The following is a 22512-nucleotide window of genomic DNA, read 5'->3' as shown; positions in this document are numbered from 1 at the left end:
ACGGGTCCTATTCTGAGTATTGGATACAACCCATGGTATATAAGGGGTAGCCTGGTTGCCACAGGAGAACACTAAATGCATGCGGACAGAGTGTATGGAATTCCATGAGGGCAGGTCAGTGGGCAGACAGAAGAGAGATTATCCTTCACTGCACCCATGATGACAATCAAACAGAGAAGCAGCCTTCTTCTCTACCTCTAGTATGGAATGGCAAGCTCTGTGTCTCTCCTCTTTAGGCAAGCAAACTAGGCAAGCAAACTAGGTCTCACATCGAGTCTCAAAAAAGTCTCACATTAATTTATTATGGCATAAGGTTTTATAGAGTATGCTTCATCAAATCAATTAAGTGTCCTGAGTTTCAAGGATGTACACATATTGGGGTGCCTGGGGAGGGGCATGCAGTCAGAATCATCAATTGTGAGACCAGGAAATGAAACCAGAAAAGTACAGGCAGTGATAAGTATCTTATTAAGAGCAGCAATTCACATGAAAGAATGGTAGTGGATCATAGGTAAACCAACAAACAAAGAGTGATAAAAACCCATAGTATTAATTCAATCAAGTTAAGAGTATTGAAATTAACAGACCTCAGTCACGTCTGTTAATTTCAGTGGGTCTACTCTGAGTAGAACTAATGTGGAATACAACTCCTAGGCATCTTATAGGACTCTGGTGGTGTTTTGCAACTGAAGATTTCTGCTGCTGTTGCTGCAGATTGCCTTGTGGGTTTTTTTAATGGATTGTGAGTGTTTTTGTTTATATGTGCTTTTTATTATATGTATTTTTCACTTACACTTACAAATGTAAATTCACTGCACGTCACATATAGAGGGTTGCCATACGTCCGGATTTTCTCAGATATGTCCTCTTTTTCAGAGGTGGAATTACCATCCAAGGGGCGGGGAGAAATTCTTAGAAATCGCCCAAAAGTCCGGGTTTTAAAGCGGCATTTCTGAATAACATGCCGTTCAACTTTTCAGGACAGGAAAGCAGCACATCCGTGAAGTCTTTCTCCCACCCACCCGGGCCCAATCCACACACTCTTTTTACCACCTTCGTTCTCGATCTGTGTGTTTAAGGTGCTGGTTTTAACCTTTAAAGCCCTATGCGGCCTAGGACCCTCGTACCTACGGGACCGCCTCTCCTGGTATGTCCCACAGAGGAGGACCTTACGGTCTTCAAACAAAAACATCTTGAAGGTCCCAGGCCACAGAGAGATTAGGCTGTCCTCAACCAGAGCCAGGGCTTTTTTGGCCGAGGCCCCAATCTGGTGGAACGCTCTGTCACAAGAGACTAGGGCCCTGTGGGACTTGACATCTTTCCGCAGGGCCTGCAAGACAGAGCTGTTCCACCAAGCCTTTGGCCAGGGCACAGCCTGACTCCCCTCCTTTGGTAATCCTCACAGAACTCTAGCCCAATGGTTGCCATTAATTTGCTTTTGAATTGATTTTAAAATGAATTGATTTTAGAATGCTGTGTTACTTTTATTGTTGTTCGCAGCTCTGAGCCCGGCTTCAGCTGGGGAGGGCGGGATATACAGTGGTACCACTGGTTACATACTTAATTCGTTCTGGAGGTCCGTTCTTAACCTGAAACTGTTCTTAACATGAAGCACCACTCTAGCTAATGGGGCCTCCCGCTGCCACTGTGCCGCCGGAGCACAATTTCTGTTCTCATCCTGAAGCAAAGTTCTTAACCCGAGGTACTATTTCTGGATTAGCGGAGTCTGTAAACTGAAGCGTATGTAACCTGAAGCGTATGTAACCCAAGGTATCACTGTAAATAAAAAATTATTATTATTACTATTATTATTATTATTATTCTGCTTGGCACCGCCACCTTCACCCAACTGAGAGGTACGCAGCAGGAGACAGGCTTGTTGGGTTCCCTCAGCCCACCTCCAGGTACGGCAAGACCAGCTTGCCAGGCCAGTGAGACAGAGCAGCTGCCCGGGCAAGGGCCTGCTTCTACACCGGCAGGCAAGCAGCGCTCCCGGGCACTACTCGCGAGCAGGATCTCTGTGGCCTTCACGACCAGGGGCAAGCGTTGGGGAATAGGGCAACGCTGAAAGGAGGCCCCCCACAGCTGCAGCCTCTGAGCAACATTTAGAGGGGGCCGGAGAGGCCTTCCCTCCTTCTCCCACTTCATGCCAGTTGCTTGCGGGGGATCAGCCACCACCCCCCGGGACCGTGGAGCAGAGCCCACCCGTGTGGGGGCAGAGGGGAAAAGTCTAACCCAACCCCACTCCCCAAGATTGCCACCACCCCCAAACTCTCTCACACATGGCTGAACCCCGCAAGCCTGCTGTTGTTGCTTCTGCAGTTTGGACCACCCTTGGGTTTGAATTTTATGTCTATTTCCCCCCCTTTGATCTTTAACATTAATTTGACCTTATAATTCTCTATTTTAAATTTTCTTTAACTTTCGATTTCTGACATCGATTGGACCCTACAGTTCGATTTCATTCAGATATATATTATTTTTATATACAAACACACACCCTTCCCTCTACCCCCTTTTTTCTTTTTCTTTATTCTCCACATATATACACATATATATTGGTTTATTATTATTATTATTATTATTATTATTATTATTATTATTATCATCATCATCATCATCATTATTGTTGTTGCTGTTGTTATTTTCAATATTATTAAAAACAATAATTCCCTCTTATTATTTCTATTTTTAATTCTTTCTCTTGGGGGGGGCAATACTTTTCTTTTAACTATATCTTCTTTTTGCTCTTACTCTACTTTCATTGGTATCTCTTAAATACCACCCCTCCCCCATTTTTTCTTTTTATTATCAAATGTGTCCTCTTTTTGCTCTTTAAAATATGGCAACCCTAACTTAGAGACCTTTTTGCATAACAAGTGACCAGCAAATTAATATAATATAATATAATATAATATAATATAATATAATATAATATAATATAATATAATAATATAATATAATAGCAAAATCAACAACAGAGCTGTCTTCCACCAGCATTGCAATAGCCAGGGACAAGACCGGGTCACTTATACATGTCAGTCTGTTATATGAACTGATTAAAGAAAAGTCCCTGGAGTGTTTTCCTGGAGTCTTGCTCTCAACTAAGAGTTTCAAATTGGCTGCCAGTTCAGAGCCAAAACAGTGACAACAGCAATTTCAGTGCAAGGAGACTTATATTTCGCAGGAAGAAGCAAATGCAACAGATGCCAAAGAGACAAAAAAAATCCCAGATCGAAAACAAAAACAAGAAGATAGTCCTTATATAACAGAAAGGAAGTAAACCTGCAAGATCATGACCACCTGTCATGGATGCTTTAGTTGAGATTCCTGCATTGCACAGGGTTGGAATAGATGACCCCTGGAGTCCCTTCCAACTCATAAGATTCTACGATTCTATGGAAAGCTCAGTTGTAACACACAGACATTTACATACGTACACCTTTATTTTTAAGTCCTAAAATGCTGCAGGGGGAAAGGGGAAAAAACCAAACAGATGGACGTTTCTCCCAAAATCTTCCCTTTCTTTAAGGCCAGGGGTAAGGAACTTAATTTCTGCCCGAGGAACTGAGAAGACTCAGTCAGTAGAGCATGAGGCTCTTAATCTAAGCGTTCAAGCCCCACAATGGCCAAAAGATTCATGTACTGCAGGGGGTTTGACTAGATTACCCTAAGGGTCCCTTTTCCAACACTACAATTCCATGACCATATTCTTTCCTGGCAACTTTCCAAGGGCTGCATGCCAGGGGTAGGTAGGTAGGGCCAGAGACAAAAGTGGCTGGAGCAATTTTACTTTCATAGCTCTTGTTACGTTTGCTTCAGGTTAAATCTTTTCAGGTTGCGTCCGGCGGTTGACCCGGAAGTACCGGAAAGGGTTACTTCCAGGTTTTGCCACTCGCGCATGCACAGACGTTCAAAATGACATCATGCGCATGCGCAGAAGCGGCGAATTGCAGCACGCGCAGACGCGGGTTGCGTTCTGCTCATGTTGCGAACAGGGCTCCGGAACGGATCCCATTCGCAACGAGAGGTACCACCGTAGTTGAGTATCTCCTACACACTCTGCTCTCCTAAACCTCATCCAGACATGTTCAAGGGTACATTCCAGGTAAGCAAAACACACTCAGGGCATGAGCAGAGTCAGTAAGTGGTGTGGCCTGGCGGAAATTCCAAGGGCCAGATAGAGGGGTTCAGGGAGATGGATTTGGCTCCCAGGCCTGAATTTCCCCACCTGTGTTTTAAGGCAATTTGCTTCCCGGTAAAATAAACATCCAAGGAAACCCTTCAGGATAATAGAGGAAAGTTGCTGAAAACAGAAAAGGGGTGAAAATAATGAATTAACTACCCTAACTTTTTTTTCAGGCACCAAAAATTAAGTAGCAACCGTGCCAGATTGGTGGCGTATAAATAATGAAATTATTATTATCAGCTAATTTGGCCTCGAAATCAAATGGAAGAAAAAGATCATGCATAATATTTTTGCCATAACCAGACAATCTGATGCCTCATTTGTTTCCAGCCTAATTCACATTTCAAGTATTAAACCCGCAGGAACCAGAAAACTTCTTGATAATCAGATAAATCCCTTGCTCTGTTCATTTCTACCTACTGGAGATGTGTTTTTAACATAGTGAGAACTTTAAAAATCTGATCCGCACCTGCGAAACAGAAGCAGTACAGTTCATTCTAGGAAGATAATAAAGTGTTTAATAGCAAATCAAATCATCTAACTGCCGGTCTACGCTGACTGGCAGTGGCTCTCCAGGGTTGCAGTCAGGGTTTTTCCTCCCTTCCCTCTTTACCATCAGAAATCTGTGGCTGAAAATATAAATGTGACACTCTTCTCAGGTTCAGCGTTAACCTCCAATGATGACAGTGCCCAAACAGAAGCTTTCGCTGCAGAAAGCACATTATCCCTGTTCTTCTATAAGACCCATAGCTGGGTCAGTTACCGTATTTTTTGCTCTATAAGACTCACTTTTCCCCTCCATAAAAGTAAGGGGAAATGTGTGTGCGTCTTATGGAGCGAATGCAGGCTGCGCAGCTATCACAGAAGCCAGAACAGCAAGAGGGATTGCTGTTTTCACTGCGCAGCGATCCCTCTTGCTGTTCTGGCTTCTGAGATTCAGAATATTTTTTTCCTTGTTTTCCTCCTCCAAAAACTAGGTGCTTCTTGTGGTGCGTCTTATAGAGCGAGAAATATGGTACTTCTAAAAGCACATTTATTTCAGTAGGTCTAATCTGAAGCAAACGAACATTTTGATACAACCCTTTGTTTACACACAGTGCCTTTGCTTCAAAAGGCAGCCTAAAAAAACATGAAAACCTGGGTGATTCTTATGAAAACCAACAGGCTTTCTACACAGGTCAATGCAGAGACATGTAACTCAAACAGGCTGCAGACTCACAAGTTGCTGGTGAAGGGGGTATACCCAGAAACTCAGATATATAATAAGCTATGCACCAAATGATGTTTCAGTGATGTGTTTATGGTGTTTCCAGGTGACTTCCAGGTTCAGTGAGATTCACATATACATGGTCATGCGCTTATTGAATGTGCATAAATTGGGGGGGGGCTGTCCATAACTGTTCCAGGGAAGAGAAAAATCACAAATCCCTAGCTGCCACTATTTTCAGCTAACAAGGCAGTGGGGAGATTTTGGCAGCTGTCCAAGTACCGCATTCCATCCTGGAGTTCCCTTTTTCAGCTAAGAGGTCCACATGCCAGTGGTGGGCAGGGCACGAATGTAAATTTGTTCTTCCGTACAATAAACTAGTTTCTACACACATCCCTCTCTACCCTCCATCCAGGCAAGCAGGAGACACGATGAGAGTTCAAGGAGACATTCCAGATAAACAAAAACACTGGAGGTGGAAGTAGTATCAGTGAGGATCAGTAGCTTGGGGGGAGTTCCGAGGGCCAGAAAGAGAGGCTTCAAGGGGCGCACTTGGCCTCCAGCCCTGAGGTTCCCTACCTATGCACTAACATCTACAATACATAGCCCTTCTCCATTCTAAACCTTGGCTCAATGCTGGTGAGTTTCTCTGCTTACCCTCATGATTTGCTGGAAGAATCAAGGCATCTTCAGCAGCCTTTTACCTGAATGACTTATATATACAGTGGTACCTCTGGTTGCGAATGGGATCCATTCCGGAGGCCCGTTCACAACCTGAAAAGAACGCAACCCGCATCTGTGCACGCGCGGATCACAATTCGCCACTTCTGCGTATGCGCGTGACGTCATTTTGTGCGTCAGCGCATGCGTGGGTGGCGAAACCCGGAAGTAACCCTTTCTGGTACTTCCGGGTCGCCACAGGACGCAACCTGAAAACGTGCAACCTGAAACAAACATAACATGAGGTAAGGGTAAAGGTAAAGGGACCCCTGACCATTAGGTCCAGTCATGGCCGACTCTGGGGTTGCGGCGCTCATCTCACTTTATTGGCCGAGGGAGCCGGCGTACAGCTTCCGGTTTATGTGGCCAGCAAATATAACCTGCTTCTGGCGAACCAGAGCAGCACACAGAAACACCATTTACCTTCCCGCTGGAGCGGTACCTATTTATCTACTTGCACTTTGACGTGCTCTGACTATACAACTTCAAGCAATTCCTTCCTGCACCTTAAATACACTTGCCAGGCATCAGGTGAGAATAGGCTGTTGGAAACACATTTCAGAAAGGTGAACCACCACTACCACAATCCTAGGTCCCTGTTAACAACACACAAGTGCAGGAGCCTTTAAAAATCAATGCCAGGTGGAAGAATTATAGAGCTGTTTATGCACTCTGAGCAAAGCCTCCCGAACACAATGCCAGATATCTACAGCCTGCCCCAGGGCAGCTGCTCTGGAAAATGTGGAAGGATTGCTGATGAGCCAATAAATCCAAGAACCAAGAATCTACTGGCAAGCTTAAAGAAGACCTGAGCTTCATGCAAGAATCACACATGTGTAAGTTGTGTAAATGTTTATCGATCAATGTCTTGGGTGCCTGGCTGTATAAAGCTCAGCCACATGATCTTCTAGAGATAGATAGACAGATATTTGTATATAAAAAATACAAATAGAGATACAATTACACCAGGGCAGATCTTAAAGGCATGAAACCATCAAGCCAGTTCCTTGTGCACTGTCTGCAAGCGATGGGAGAAACACAGGTATCATCCTCTTCCGAAGCAGGAGGGAGAGATATCTCAACTGCTCTTGTTACAGGATGAGCACAGAATGTTCCAGCTATACAATTTAATGAAGGAAATGAATGGGTGAATGCAAAAAAAAACCACTTCAAGGACACTTGCTGGTCACGGTGCTCCTACAACAGGGGTTCTCAACCTTTGCAACATCTGTGGGCACCTTTGGATTTTTTGAGGGAGTACTACAGATATTACTCTTCTGATCAAGTCTCTCTCACTGACCCTGAATCAGCCGCCGCTCCTCAAACAATAGGCAGAAAGAAAACGTGCACACATTCACTTCCTTTTCCAAGGGATCTGTTTGAAAGCTGGACCCATTAACCTGAGCCTGGGAAAGCACATAGAGCTTGAAGAGGAAGTGGGAAAGAGTGCCCCTCTTCCAACTTCCTCCTTCAGCTCTATGCACTTTTCAAGCGAGAAAAGAAGTAACCACCTCACCTCGTCATGGCCAAGGGGACAGTGTATGTGTGTGTTCAGAGAATGGGAACCAGGGCAGGACCTGAAGGCTGCTGTTGTGTTCATTGGCACCACATTGGCAACTCCTGTCCTAGAAGATCACAAAATCTTTTTCTAAATCAAAGTTACAGATAAAGTAACTCTAGACTGAGTTTGCCCCAGAAGTCATTCTTCTCAGGATCTGGGAACCCCCAGAATTCTACAGAGACATTCAAGTTTGACAGACACCTGGGGAGAGAATAAATGCTGCACAACAGCCTCAAGCTTACACTAGCCCACACTCACACACACCCAACCTCTACACACCCCACACACACCTCGCCCCACAATTTATTAAAGGTAAAGGTACCCCTGCCCGTACGGGCCAGTCGTGTCCGACTCTAGGGTTGTGCGCCCATCTCACTTAAGAGGCCGGGGGCCAGCGCTGTCCGAAGACACTTCCGGGTCACGTGGCCAGCGTGACAAGCTGCATCTGGCGAGCCAGCGCAGCACACGGAAACGCCGTTTAACTTCCCGCTAGTAAGCGGTCCCTATTTATTTACTTGCACCCAGGGGTGCTTTCAAACTGCTAGGTTGGCAGGCGCTGGGACCGAGCAACGGGAGCGCACCCTGCCGCGAGGATTCGAACCGCCGACCTGAACATCGGCAAGTTCTAGGCGCTGAGGTTTTACCCACAGCGCCACCATACTTTATGTATACTTTACCAGGCTAGAGGACGGCTTGGGCATCGTCTTTCGAGCTCTGTGGATCTTGACGCTGGCAGGCGCCGCTGCTGATTTCTTAGCCTCCATTTCATTCCCACCCTCCCCAGACTTAGCCGGCAGAGCAGCCTGTGCCTGGGAGAAGGTGCTCATCGCCTTTGCTTTGCCTCCTCCTGCGGGAAGTGTCTTCGTGGCAAAAGCCCCACTAGAAGTCCGTTTGGGCGGCCCATGAGCCATCTGCTTCGGCAAAATGTAGCCATTGCTCCCCGTGACCGAAGTATGCATGAAATCGTTTGCTTTTATGTGGTTCTGCTTCCCAGTGTCACTGTCTCTCTCAGAAATGCCATTCTCTGCTATTCTGCTCAGCTTCGCAGTGGAGGCCCCTTGGCTCACTTTTACACTGTCCTGAGGGTTCTTAGCTGCATTTGTGTGGCTCTTGGCTTCGTTGCTTTCATAGGAGCCATTGGTTTCACCTCCAGGGGCCATCTTTGGCTCTCCAATTTGCTTCTCTATGGCATGTTCATCTGCTGCCATAGCATTAAATCCTGGAGGCAGAAAAAGAGGGGGATAGATGGAGTGAAGGCTGAAAGGAACATACAGGCCACAGCTCAGTGGCAGAGCACCTGCTTTCTATGCATATAAAGTTTCAGATTCAAACTCCAGCAACTCCAGGTACAATCCCCTCAGCCAGTCAGTGTATAAAATAGTGAGCTAGGTGGACCACTGGTCTGACTCAATATACAGCAACTTCCTATGTTCTTCCAAGCATAAGGAAACCTTGGCTATTTGAGGCCAAAAGCACATCTCCACCATCCAATTCTCAAAGTAAGATGACTCTGGGAACCTGAAAGCAGCACCTGGTGCAACAGTATTTCCCCACTTATGACTTCCAGCTACTGGTTTTCAACAGCATCCTGGAAGAGAGAGCTCCTGCTCTTTGGAACTCCCTTCCATTTCATGTCAGACAGGCGCTGTCTCTGTCATTTTATCAGTGCCTATCAAAGACCTTCCTCTTTCACCCAGCCTTTTATAAGTGATCTTTATATTCCAATCTGGATCTATATTGGAAATATTTTAAATATACACTTCCCCAAAGTGTGCCCCAGTCATTTATGCAACAATTCAAATATACATCTGAAGAATTTATTTTATTATTCTTAGAATTTGTAAAGGCAGTGCTATTTAACAGTTTATTAAAATGATTCTAGTATTGCTTATTCTTTTAACGCACAAACTAGTTGGCTCCTTTGATAACTATACCAATATAGGGGGAAACTTGTCTAGGCACCCACTGAAGATATTTTTATTCAAGAATGCCTTTCCACAATATGGGTTACTTATGGTATACAGTATTTGCAAATATGGTTTTAATCAACTTTATTTTATTTGTTCTACAAAGCAAAGTTCATAAAGCAACTCATTATTTTAATAACCATAGTATTACTTTTCTACTGCAATGAATGCCCTTCCGGAATACTCTCTTTGTCTGTGTGTGTGTGTGTGTGTGTGTGTGTGAGTGTGTGTGTGTGTATTTATGTATACAGGTGTGGGTGTGGGTACACACACACACACACACACACACACACACACACACACACCCCTTTTGCACTACAATCCTCATTTTCATCAAAAACCAGTGCAGTATTATGAAAATTATGGCCCGTCCTCCAGGGCCTTGTTAGTCTGTTTTATCACCGGGTGCTGCTCATAACTATCTTGATCTTCATTGTGTGTATATTTGTGGAGGGAGGATCGATGAAGTACAAGGATGAGCACAAATATTCTCAACAATTTCACACCTTTTCTACAGACACTATTTCTGCAGATGACCAGAAACTAGCTCAACCAAAATCTCCCACATTCAAAGCCAACACTCTTGTCCACCTTATAGCATGGGAGTTCTTACGCTTATAAGAAAGGACATTTATCAATTTGTCCCTCAAGATTAATCTCAGGCAAGTCTACCCTGCCACAACAGGGTCACGGGGATATAAAATGAGCTAATTCCACACATGCTGCCTCAAATTTAAGATAGTATGCAACTGTAAGTAGACAAACAAGGTGGACATTCTCAACAGAAAACAAACATTCTGGTGGTTTCTTCAAATTCACATTTCATTGAGGAATTCTGATAGATATCTGTGTCACTGAACTGCAAGAGTATTGCAGCTGTTAAGTAACACTATAAACATTTCAAGTTGTGTGTATACCTGTGGTGGTTTATATTCATTTTTTAAATGGTTTCCCCTTGACAGGGAGCATTGTAAGACACAGAGGTTGAACACTCCTGCTAAAGGAATTTTTGCTACAATTAAAAATCTAAGATCTACATTGTCCTCTCTTAGGGACTTGACCAGTGCAGACCCAAAACGTATTTTTTTACCAATGAGATTCAGAAAAGGAAAAAAAATGCGTGTTTTAAACCCACTCCATAGCTCCAAGACCTAGATCGCCATTCTACTTGCTTTGGAATAAGCATCACTGAACTCAATAGGACTTGCTTCTGGGTTGACCCGCGTAGGATTGTGTTACATTTATTTGGGGTGTCTTCTGCACACTGCCTGAATATATGCCGATAACGAATTCACCAGGTCAAATACCATGGTTGTTTGCCTGCATTCTTGCTTTAATGTAAGGTTTTCCTCCCTTAAACACCAGGCACCCTAAGGTTTACAAGAGGGCCCAGAAGTGCAAGTGTTCTGGCCTGAAAAGGATGCCCATAAGGTCAGCCTCAAGCAGAATGCATTGCTTACCTTCTTCCTTGCTGTTGGTGATATCTTTCAGCAGCTCTGTCTTCATACAAATCTCTCTTCTGGCTTCTCCTTTACTCATTAGAGCTTGCTAAATGGAATAGAAGGGAGGAGAGGAAATTCAGATTCTTTTATGCTTATAAATTAGCAAGAGACACTGCTGAGTAGGGCATGCTTTCTTCCCCAAACCAGAGCTGAGTCTCATAGGCAAAAAGAAAAAAAATTACTCCCAAGTAGCTGCAACAAGAAACTGCCAGAAAGTTACAAGGAAGTGTAGTGGTTATATCCTGACCAGATGATCATTGGAGAATGGATAGAAGCAACAACGATCAGCTGATTGTTGACATTGACAAATGCCAACTGTGCAAGACCCACAACTCCCATCAACCCTGACATCATATATAAACATGGCTTGGCCACATGGAGAGGCTTGGTGGGACTAATTAGGAAAGTGAGTTAGTGGTTTCCCACTGCTGGGAAGTAGAATAACTTCGATTCAAATTATTATTACTGTTATCACCATTAATTTATCAATTGCCTTCTATAAAATTGTCTGAAGGTGATGATGCACAATAAAAGCAGCAAAACAAACAAACTAACAGTTAAAAGTACAAAAAAGCAGCCGACACATTTAAAACAAAACCAAACCAATATAAACTAGGTACATGTGGCAAAGATCCATTTATCCAGCTGGGGAAACAAGAAGCAAACTGTTTTTGGAAAGTGAAGATAGTGGGTATCTCAATAGGAATGCTAATCTACACAATGGGGGCAGCCACTTCAAAAGCTCTGCTCTGAGTTACTGCAGAGTGGGGCTTCTGAGATCTTTGGAACTTGCAGGACAAACTCACCTGCAGACCACTGGTTATATAAGGGTTTACGGCATGCTCTGACGTTCCCATATAATCTTCACTAGATGGGTCTAATTCAAGCTAGAACTCTCACCCTAACCTGGTGTTCCTTATATGTCTATCCTCCAGCCAGGAAAGCAAGATGCTTGCCAGCCAAGCAAAAAGACTCATGGAGGATATGTGGCTGAGGAGAGTCCATTGCCTAAGGCGGCCTTTCTGAACCTTGGGTCCCTGTAAGTTGTTGGACTACAACAACCATCATCCCTGACCACTGGTCCTGCTAGCTAGGGATGATGGGAGTTGTAGACCAATAAAATACGGGGACCCAAGGTTCAGAAAGACTGGTCTGAGGAGGCTCCCAAGGGTGAGGCAGGGTCCTAGAGAGCCACATTTGGCCTCTAGGTCTGAAGTTTCCTACCCCTGATGTAAAAAGAGTCTCTGCTAAGAAGTCTCCGATCTTCAAAAGCTGCTCCCACTCAGAGCAATAGTTTTGGGCTACGTAGGGACGCGGGTGGCGCTGTGGGTTAAACCACAGAGCCTAGGACTTGCCAATCAGAAGGTTGGCGGTTCGAATCCCCGCGATGGGGTGAGCTCCCGTTACTCGGTCCCTGCTCCTGCCCACCTAGCAGTTCGAAAGCACGTCAAAGTGCAAGTAGATAAATAGGTCCCGCTCCTGCGGAAAGGTAAACGGCGTTTCCGTGCACTGCTGTGGTTCGCCAGAAATGGCTTAGTCATGCTGGCCACATGACCTGGAAGCTGTACGCTGCCTCCCTTGGCCAATAAAGTGAGATGAGCGCCGCAAGCGCCACAACTGGACCTTATGGTCAGGGGTCCCTTTACCTTTACCTTTTGTAGACCAATTATCTAACCCAGAAATAAACAAATAAAGCAGCTTCACATTTCCATATAACTTTTTCTCCAGTCTTTGTACTTAGGAATACAGGAAATAATAGGCCAAATATAGGAACATAAAAATGAAATGAAGTATCCGGAGGGGGTGGGGATGACGACGACGACAAAAAATATTTCCAAAAAAAGCAAGACTAAGCTAACAGTAAAAATAATCACTTAAGTCCTATAGTGCAGCAGAGTTAAGTGTTTGAAACAAACTCTGGCGATCTAAAAGTTAGACAACGCATCCAACTCAAAACCTCCAAGTAATTAACGTTAAGAAGAGCCATGCTCAATCAGTCAATGGCACATCTAGTAGAGCATCACATTCTCATAGATGCCAACCAAATGCCTGTGTGAACCCTTAAAGTAGCACAAGAGCCCACCTGCCCTATCCTGTGGTTTCCAGCAACTAGCATTCAGAAGCATCCCTACCTCCAACCACAGAGGCAGAACACAGCCTCCATCATGGCTAGCAGTGGCTGATCAACCTTATTCTCCATTAATCTGTGCAGCCCAAGTTAGTGGCCATCACTGCCTCCTGTAAGAGAGGGTTCCACGTGCGGTGTAAAAAAAATATATTTTCTTTTGCCTGTCCTGAACCTTCCAACGTCGGACTTCATTGGATGTCCGCTAGTTCCAGTGTTTGGAGAGAGAGGCAAAAGCTTTTTTCTATCCACCTTCTCCGTGCCTTGCAAAGTTTCATAAACCATGTCACTTCTGACTTGCCTTTCCTCTAAGCTACAAAGTCCCAGGCACCGCAGGCGAGGTGAACTGCTGCATACCCTTTATCGTTTTTTGATGGACAGGAAGACAATCTGGTTCCTCTTCGGAACCTGTTGCTCCACTCCTCCAAAAACAACACAGAAGCAACTGATTCCTTTCTTCGAAGGTGAAAAAGAAGTCTAGACGAACAACTATGAAAGGTTTTTGCTGCCTGGACATGCGCTGCTTCTGCGTCCAGTGCAGCAAAAGCCATATGTCGCCTGGCACAAGGCTAGTGCTCAGCAGCCATTTCTTTTATTGAGCTTGTATTGAATGGCACTGTTTACTTCATTCACTTTCTGCCGTATTTATATCCTATTGTGTTTATGACGTGGTTGTGGCTATTGTAATGCTGGCTAACTTTAATGTCACTGCTATTATTGTGAGCTGCTTTGAGCTGAAGATTGTCACTGGAAAAACAAAATACAACTATTAACTAAATTCAAAAGCTAAAGCGTTTTGTTTTGCAGAACCCACTCTTCTGCTTGAATTTGTATTGTTCCATTCCATTTGTGTGTTTTATAATTGCAATGGTTTCATTTGCTTTTATAATTTTATACAGGCATACCTCGGGTTACAGATGCTTCAGGTTGCGTTTTTTCAGGTTACGGACCACCAAAACCTGGAACTACCAGAACGGGTTACTTCTGGGTTTCGGCAGTTGCGCATGCGCAGAAGCACTATATCACGCTTTGCGCATGCGCAGACATGCCACTCTGGGCTGCAAATGTGCATCCTGCACGGATCACGTTCGCAACCCGAGCATCCACTGTATTCTATTGCTGCAAACCACCTTGGGATCTTATGGCAAAGGTACCTTACGAAGAAATAATATAAGTAATCCTCCCTATCTCCCAGAGATCTGGGGGAATGGCTATAACCCAGTGGTAGAGAATATTATATGCTTTGCCTGCAGAAAAACCCAAGTTCCATCCCTGGCATCACCAGTTTTTTGTGTTTATACAAAAAATAATAATAATAAATAATAGGATGAAGTAACAAAATGTGGGAAATGAACCTGTCTCCACTCAAGACCCCAAAGAGCTGCTGCCAGTCCGAGTTGACAATACTGGGCTAAGACTGACAAATGGTGTGACTCTGTATAACGCTGGTTCATAGGTTCCTGGAAAGGCCCACAGCTCAGTTCTGGAGCATCTGCTTTGCCTGCAGAAAGGTCCGGGTTCAATCCCCGGCAGCCACAAGTAGGGCTGGGCGAGGTCTGAGGTAGGTGGGCCAATGGTTCCACCTGGCAAAAGACAGCTTCTTATGCTCCTGATAGAGTACAGTGGACACTCGGGTTGCGAACATGATCTGTGTGGGATGCATGTTTGCAACCCGCAGTGTCCGCAACCCACAGTGGCGCGTCTGCACATGTTGCGATCCGGTGCTTCTGTGCATGCGCAAAGCGCGATTTAGCGCTCCTGCACACGCACGACTGCCGAAACCCGGAAGTAACCCGTTCTGGTACTTCCGGGTTTTGGCAGTCCACAACCCGAAAAAACACAACCTGAAGCGTCTGTAACCCGAGTTATAACTGTAAACTACTTGGCTGTGCTCAGAAGCAAGTGCACTGTGTTAAATGAATTCTTGCAGACAAGAAGGTATGTGTCCTTTTGCCCCCCAGATCCTTCCTGCTACAGTCAGTGAGCATTTTGCTTTTCCCTCTCACCAGATGTGCCAATAGGAAGCCTGCAAGCAGCACCTCAGAGCACAACAGCACTCTCTTCTCACTTGAGACTCCCAGTAACTGACACTCAGAGGCAAAACGCCTCTGACAGTGGAAGAAGAACACAGTCAATGTCTCCAATAGTCACTGCTAGCCTTGTCCTCCATGAATTTGCCTTCCAAGAGGCCCCCCTTTTGCCAGTCCCAGTGTCCGTCTGGGACACACTGAACAGGCGCAGCATCAGAGGGTGAGCAAACATGAATCAGGTGTGCAGCATATACTGAAGCAGCTCCCTTTCAAGGGAGACCCAGAATCCTAGAAACTAATCCAATATTTCATCTGTTAAGAGGTGTTTTTCATGGCTGCGAACAAAGTGCAAGCCACGAAAAAGAAAAACCAGGGCACTTCATGTTAGCATAAAAACAGGGAACATGGGGAGCTGCCTTATACTGAGTCAGACCTATTGGTCCATCCAGCTCAGTACTGTATAGACACTGACTGGCAGAGGCTCTCCAGGGTTTCAGGCAAGGAACATGTTCAGCTCCAAATGGATATGCCAGGGATTGAACCTGAGACAACCAACATGCATGGCAAGAGCTCTAACACAGGACTATGGCCCTTTTGCATCTATGCTCACCAAGAGCAATTTCTCTCACTATCCCAGCCCCATAATAAAAATTGGCAGCAGGCATTTCATTTGTGTGCTTCAATTCCAGCAAAACGCCACAGGGTTTGAGGTGGCTGGTTTGACTGCTATACTTGAGGATCTTTGAAACAGATACCCCTATCAAACAAGGTAGGTATTGTTTAGGGACAGAGAGGAAATTCAGAATTCTCTGAAGTTCCTGGGAAACCAGAACATACTGTAGATCAGCCTTCACCAACCTAGTGCTCTCCAGATATTGTGGACTATAATTCCCATCAGCCCCAGCCAACACAGCTGGCAAAGGCTTTTGCAGGTAGTCAACAGAGTAGGCTATGAAGACAGAGCAAGCTGTAACCAACAGTTTGAACACTTCCACAAAGTTCATGCAACAATGCTTTTCAAAGACAATGCACAATGTGCTCACGATCCCTACCTCCAGGAATGCAAAATCAGCTATCCCATTAGACACTTTTGCCAGCCTTGTATGCACTGAGCACCATTTGCAGCCATTCTTCCAAAAGCTCCTTATTTTCTTTTAGAATTAAGTTTCACTCCACCAAAAGACAACATCCCAAATCCAACAGTGGTGTTTAAATGAGCACTATTTTATCTCTTTGTCTTGTAGGGAGAAGGGGAGTGGGGAACGACAGGTTTTGAAGTGTATTATAACCAAAGGAGGCACTTGCTTCAACTCCATGAAAATGCCAAGGATGCAAACTCCCTCCACCTTGATCAAATCATAAATATGAACTGCAACCAGCGTTTGCAAGCCTGAATGGTATTTCTCACAAAACAGAGCCATGGAGAACCCTACACCCTGCCCCAAAGACGACACTCGAGCCACACACTACTCCCCACAAATCAGCCACAGACTGCAATGCCCCACTAGCTCCTTCCAAACACCCACCAAAGCCCACCCCAACATGTTTCCCCCAACAACTGTGACAGTACCTCCATTTCTCCTCCCACACCCACTTAAATGCAAAGCAAACTTCCCTTCTGCTCACACTCCACCATGCCCCAATCTGTCGGCTCCTGATTGGCAGAGAAATCTTATACCCAACCCTCCCATGCAGAGAAATGTCTGCTCTAACAGCACTCCCAAACAAAAGCCAACGGCCAAGCAAAGACTGCTTCAGAATAAGAGTCTCCTAATCACTCTCCTCCCTCCCTTTTCCTACAGCTGTCTTCCTCCATTCTCCCTGCCCACAACAGAGTGATTATTAATCTTCGGCTGCTGGAGATTCATCACAAAGGTTAGGCATACATATGCATTTATATGACATGCACACACAGAAACACAGTGGAAAAATCATTGCATCTCAAAGCCTAGAGCTGGTGAGGCCCCTTTGTAGAGGCTTTTTTTTAAAGAAAGAGGGTGGGGGGTATGGCAATCCAAAGAGCTCAAGCTAGGAATGGTTTTCCATTCCATTTCTGAGTCCCGTTCTCTGCTGCTACCTTGGAATGACAGAAGGTGCCTGCAAGGAATGCTCTTGAAGACCCCAAACCCCAAGGATGAGCATCTTATCCAAACGCTGAACCAGATCCATTAAGAGCAAAGCCTCAAAACCCTATCCTGAAGCAACTTGCATCTATCTAATGAGAACGTACTAAAAGGAACCACTACACATGAATTTCAACAGCAAAGCACAGCTTCCTTCGGCCTTCACTCCTCCTACTCTTCCCCACACTCTTCCTCACACAGAGGAGGTGTTCAATATGCTAAGGTGCCATCCTTAACTGGGCTTCTCTTGGTCTGTGGTTTTGTTGATGATGTTGTTTTAAAATTATCATTTGGAAGTGCGCGCGCACACACACACACACACACACAAAAGGGAAACCCAGAAGCAACGCCTTCTTATTTCAACTGAAATAGGTCAACCCACAGAAGACATGCAGGAAACAAATCAAGGGGAGGCTAACATCTAGCTATGCTAGTATTAAAATACTGTACCCAGCCAGAGCAAAATCTGCATGCAGGAAATTGGACCCCCACCCCCCCAAAAAACAACCAGAAGGAATGTTCTGAAAGGCCTATAGAGCACACACAGATGCATGGAGCAACATGATTCTGAAGAGCGGGGCTGCCCTTCCCATCTCTTGCAACACAGCCCCACATCCCACCCAACACAAGGGTGTAATGCTTTCTAGAGTCACAACGTCACACCTCAATTTCTAGTAAAAAGAAACCCCACACCAACACAAAAACCCACCGCATTCTAATCACGTACTCCAGGATTTTGTTTCGCCAAAGAAACTATTCACGTACTGTGGAAAAACAGCCTAAGCATGCAATATGTATAGGAGGCAAAACTGGTAGACGAAAGCCCTTAATAATAAATAAAATAATGCAACTCCCAACAAATAGAGATTAAAACCTCGCAGCATCCTTTATACCTTGGTGATTATTATTTAACTGGCCTCCTTAATACTGGCAGGGCAGGAAGGGAAACAAGGAAGCAAAGTGTTTTCGTTGCCAATTATTAACCAGTATTAATTTTATTGATTTATTTTTTAAAATAATTAAAATGCAGATGCAGTTCCAGAGAAGGATATTTTGAAAAGCATTTTATAGGCGTGATTTTTGATACCCCAAGCACACCGAAGATGCCCATAAATGATGCTGCACATTCCTGAATAAGACCAAAAAAATGGAGGATGCAAAAAAAGGGAAGGTCGTTGGTTTACATCATCATTTTTCCCCACTGCCTCTTTGCAGGTTGAGGCCCTTTTGCAGCATGGGGCCCACAGCAATCAAACAAAGAAATCTCCCTCCCTATTGTTCTCAGGTGTGCCTTTTAATATTCAAAACCATTTCATAAGGCCAGCTCACCAAGACAATACCTCTTGTCTAGCACAGCTACTAAACCCCCCCTCCCACATTCACACACATAAAAGGAAAGGAATCACAGAGGCCCTTTGAGCTATTAAGCATTAATTGCAAGGGTCAATGCAGAACTCCATGCCCAAACACACAGTAGGGAGAATGTCTCTTTGCTCAGGCTGTCATTGCTACCCTCCCTCGCAAAAAATACTGCAGTATTATCCTGAACTTCTGGTCTCATAACCCTAAGGGTAAGGGAAAGACACATCGGGAAGGGAGGAGATGAAAGAAGAGCATTTAAGGTGCTATCCTAAGCACACTTACCTGGAAGTAAGTCTCAAGGATATAAAATGGGACTTACTTAAGGGTAAACATGCTTAGGATCTGTCTCGCAAACTAGGACCTTCTTGATGGCAGGAAACAGTCCATTTCGAAAACCTCAGGCCACTAGAAGACCTACAAGAGTAACAAGAACAAAGCATTATAAAGGAAGAGAAGAGGCAATGCAAACCCAACTAGGATTGTTGGCCCATAGAAATACAAATAATGAATATGAGAATATATAGCGAGATAGATGTTAGATAGATAAAGATCACACAGAGAGAGAGAGAATATTCACTTCCCAGAAGTTACCATTTTGAATAAAGGTTGCCCCCCTTCACCCCCAAATAATCAGAACTGCCCTTCTCCTTTCCTTCCCCTGTACCTGGCTGATTCTAAATTTCAGAAGATTAGATGGAGAGAATTCAGACAGGTATGAGATAAAAGACAATCATGGGTGCCCATCCCCATTGCCCCCAAACATGTGCTTGTGAAATGGAGTGTGCAAGGCCTCCCCACCAAGGAGTGCAAAAAAATGTTCAAAATGAGACTCAGCCAGTAGGAGGAAAAGGCCAAAGTAAACCAGGCACTCTAGCTAAAGGGGGGTGGGGAGGGTTTCAGCATGAGGAACAGAGAGAGAAAAGCTGTGAGGAGGGGGAGGACTAAGAGGAAGGAACTACACCCAAAGGTCTATATCCCCACTAAGCCCAGATAAAGTCATCAGCTAAGACTTGGTCCCTTTTGGAATAGCATTTCAAAGCAAACAAAACCCAAGCAGAAAACAAGGCATCTTCACCACCCAGTAGCCAAAAAAGACCCCAGGAAGAGCAGCAGACCCCTTTACAAGCTCCCAGACACAGCCTACAAGGCCCTACTCCCAGAAGTCTCGTTTCTGCTCTGTCATGGGGGATGGAGCCTGGCCTTTCCCTTCAATCCCCAAAATTGCTCTGAATTAGATCATCTCCTCTCAGATCACCTCCCCCTACAGGCTGCTTTGTGAGCATGCTCCGGCTCAGCTGAGGACTGCCATTTCATAACTGCATTGTTTACAGACATACGACGACCTGCCATTTTCCCCCCTTCTCTTTCTTTCTTTGCCAGAAGAAGCAGCTAGTGTTTGCAACGTGAGGAGAGCCTCTCTCTCTCTCTGTTCAACACCCCGGCCCAGTTTAGAAAGGCACCTCTCTCTGAAAAAGTAGAGAAGATCCTGGTCTGAGTTGCTGGTTTGTTTGTTTTTTATAAAAATTAAAAAAAAAGCCAGCTAAGAAACAACAGGGCGGGTTCCACGTTTTCAGGTCTAAAGCTATTTGGGCTCTTAAAAAAGGAAGAAAAGGAATGCAAGAATCCAGCCCAATAGAAAACATGTCCTGCAGGAGCTGCCCTTGAAATGGGAAGCTAGATTTCCAGGTGGCATTTTCCTTTGTGACTGAATGCCAATCCTCTCTGATGCCTTCCAGTGGGGGGTTTCTTTTGGGGCGTAGGGGGGAGTAGAGAGAGGAAGAAAGGGTTGCCTATGTGTTATTTCCCTTCAACAAATGGAGTTGCTAAATTCCAGCAAAACAGCTACTTCCATCTTCAAATGCAAGCCCACACACACGTCTGCAAGAGGCAGTGGCAAACAAAAGAAGGCATCCCCAATGTGGATGGTGCAAAAAAAGCCCTACAAGGTAGCCAAGAGCCATCTCCTCTGGGCACAGGTAACCCACCTGCCTACCAAGTATTACCTTAAACTAAAGCCCCAAACCAAAAGGAAGGGAGGAAAGCACAGATCCTCTCAAAAATTAAAAAAGATACAGGAATGTGCATTTTAGGGGGGTGGTTTTCCCATTTAATTCCCTCTTAGCACCATTCTGGTTCCTCTTTCTGGGCATTAATAATTTGGACATCAGCAGTACTGTCTGCAATAGGAGAAGGTTGAGGACACCCCAAAGCAGCAATTTTCCGGGGCATGTATAGTTTGTGCAAACGATTTCTTTTTCTTTTTTTAAAAGCACATTCGTGCAGGCATATACTGTGCAGTTAGATCAGAGGGATTTACCAGATTATCGTATGTTCTGGAGACTGTTAGGCACAGTGAATCTGCCACCCTCTTAAAGCAATTCAAACACAGCGATTAGCGGCAACCAAATCTGTACAAATGAAATTTCAAAATTGCTAGCGTGTGTCTCACACACACTTCAATACAGGGTTAAAAAACAAAAGCTTGCTAAAGCCCCCAGGTGACTTTTAAAAAGGGAAGGAATTCTCGAACTTACTTAACACCGCATCTTTGAAGACTCAGGGATAGATTCCCCCCCCAAAAAAAACCCCTACTTCAAATGTTTTTGGGGGTTGATTTCTAGAAACAGGCAAATGCTTGTTTTATCAGCTTGTTTTTTTACTTTTATATCTTGCCTTTCTTCCATCACAGAACCCAAGAGCTGTGTTCAAGAGAGGGGAGTAGCTGTACAGGAAGAGGAACAGTTCAAGGGTAGAGCATCTGCTTGGCATGCAAAGATTAAATTCTCTGGCGTTTCCCTCTTTGAAACCCCGAAGAGTCACTGCGAGTCAGTGCTGACTATACAGAGCTAGATGGACCAATGGTATGACCCTGTATAACACTATGCTCCTAGTTCTTTTGTGTTAAGGACTGTAGCTCACTGGCAGAGCAAATACTTTGAATGTAGAAGGTCCCAGATTCAGTCACTGGCCTTTCCAGGTAGGACTGGGAAAGATTCCCTGTTTGAAACCCTGGAGAGTGCCTACCCATGTAATTTGCTTGATGGAACCACGGTCTGACTCTGTGTAAGGTAGCTTCTTGCACCCCCAGGTAGACAGTCAACACCACACCTGGCCAGCCCTGCTCTTCCACAAGACATTAAATTCGAAAGCTTGTCACACCAAGGAACCAGCTTTTGCTTTTTTAAAAAAACAAACAGAACTGGCATCAGCAGAACACCCAAGAGCCCTTGTTGGACACAAGAAGGATGGACAGACAGTAAGAGCTTGGAGTAAAAAGGAAATTTTCTATAGCAGCAGGTCCTAAAATCCTCATCCTCTATAGGACTCCTGGAGGCTCTTGGCTTTTTAACAGAATGTGCTCAAAGGGACCAGGAAGCAGATAACATGGAGAAACCTACCTGGATGGTTAATTTACAGGGTGTGCTGTGTGCTGCACAAGACAACTATGAGGAAATGATCCACTGTGATTCTATGATCTAGACCAGGGTTTCTCAAACCTGGGTCCCCAGCGGTTTTTGGGCTACAACTCCCATCATCATCATCCCTGACCACTGGTCCTGCTAGCTAGGGAAGATGGGTGATGTAGTCCAACAGTTGAGGACCCAGGTTTGAAAAGCACTAGTCTAGACACAGAGCTGTTTGCCTTCCAACAGGTCAGACTATTGGTCTGTCTAGCCCACAATCATCTCCTTAGAAGTTGTGTTACCATTTGTGCCACCTCCCAAC

The 22512-nt window shown here is 44.8% G+C and overlaps 1 protein-coding gene across 25 annotated transcripts in view; it reads right to left on the bottom strand.

Moving 5' to 3' along the window:
- EHMT1 (euchromatic histone lysine methyltransferase 1) overlaps window positions 1-22512 on the bottom strand; it is a 138101-nt gene that overhangs the window by 60898 nt on the left and 54691 nt on the right. For 13 of the 25 annotated variants that reach the window (XM_083597170.1, XM_083597152.1, XM_083597153.1 and 10 more), the window contains 2 exons: window positions 11105-11192; window positions 8355-8896 (listed from right to left, as the gene is read on the bottom strand). In XM_083597170.1, coding sequence (XP_083453296.1) covers window positions 8355-8896; window positions 11105-11183 — 621 coding nt within the window. In that variant the 5' untranslated portion in view covers window positions 11184-11192. Of the gene's footprint in view, window positions 1-8354; window positions 8897-11104; window positions 11193-16871; window positions 16973-19105; window positions 19201-22512 lie in introns of those variants that run through there. The other 12 variants (XM_083597175.1, XM_083597166.1, XM_083597174.1 and 9 more) reach the window with 3 other exon arrangements.

Source organism: Podarcis filfolensis, assembly GCF_964270895.1.
Source record: "Podarcis filfolensis genome assembly, chromosome: Z".
In the NCBI taxonomy this organism is placed as follows: Eukaryota; Metazoa; Chordata; class Lepidosauria; order Squamata; family Lacertidae; genus Podarcis; species Podarcis filfolensis.
The sequence above is the reverse complement of the archived record's forward strand: the minus strand, read 5'-3'. Positions and strand labels throughout refer to the sequence as shown.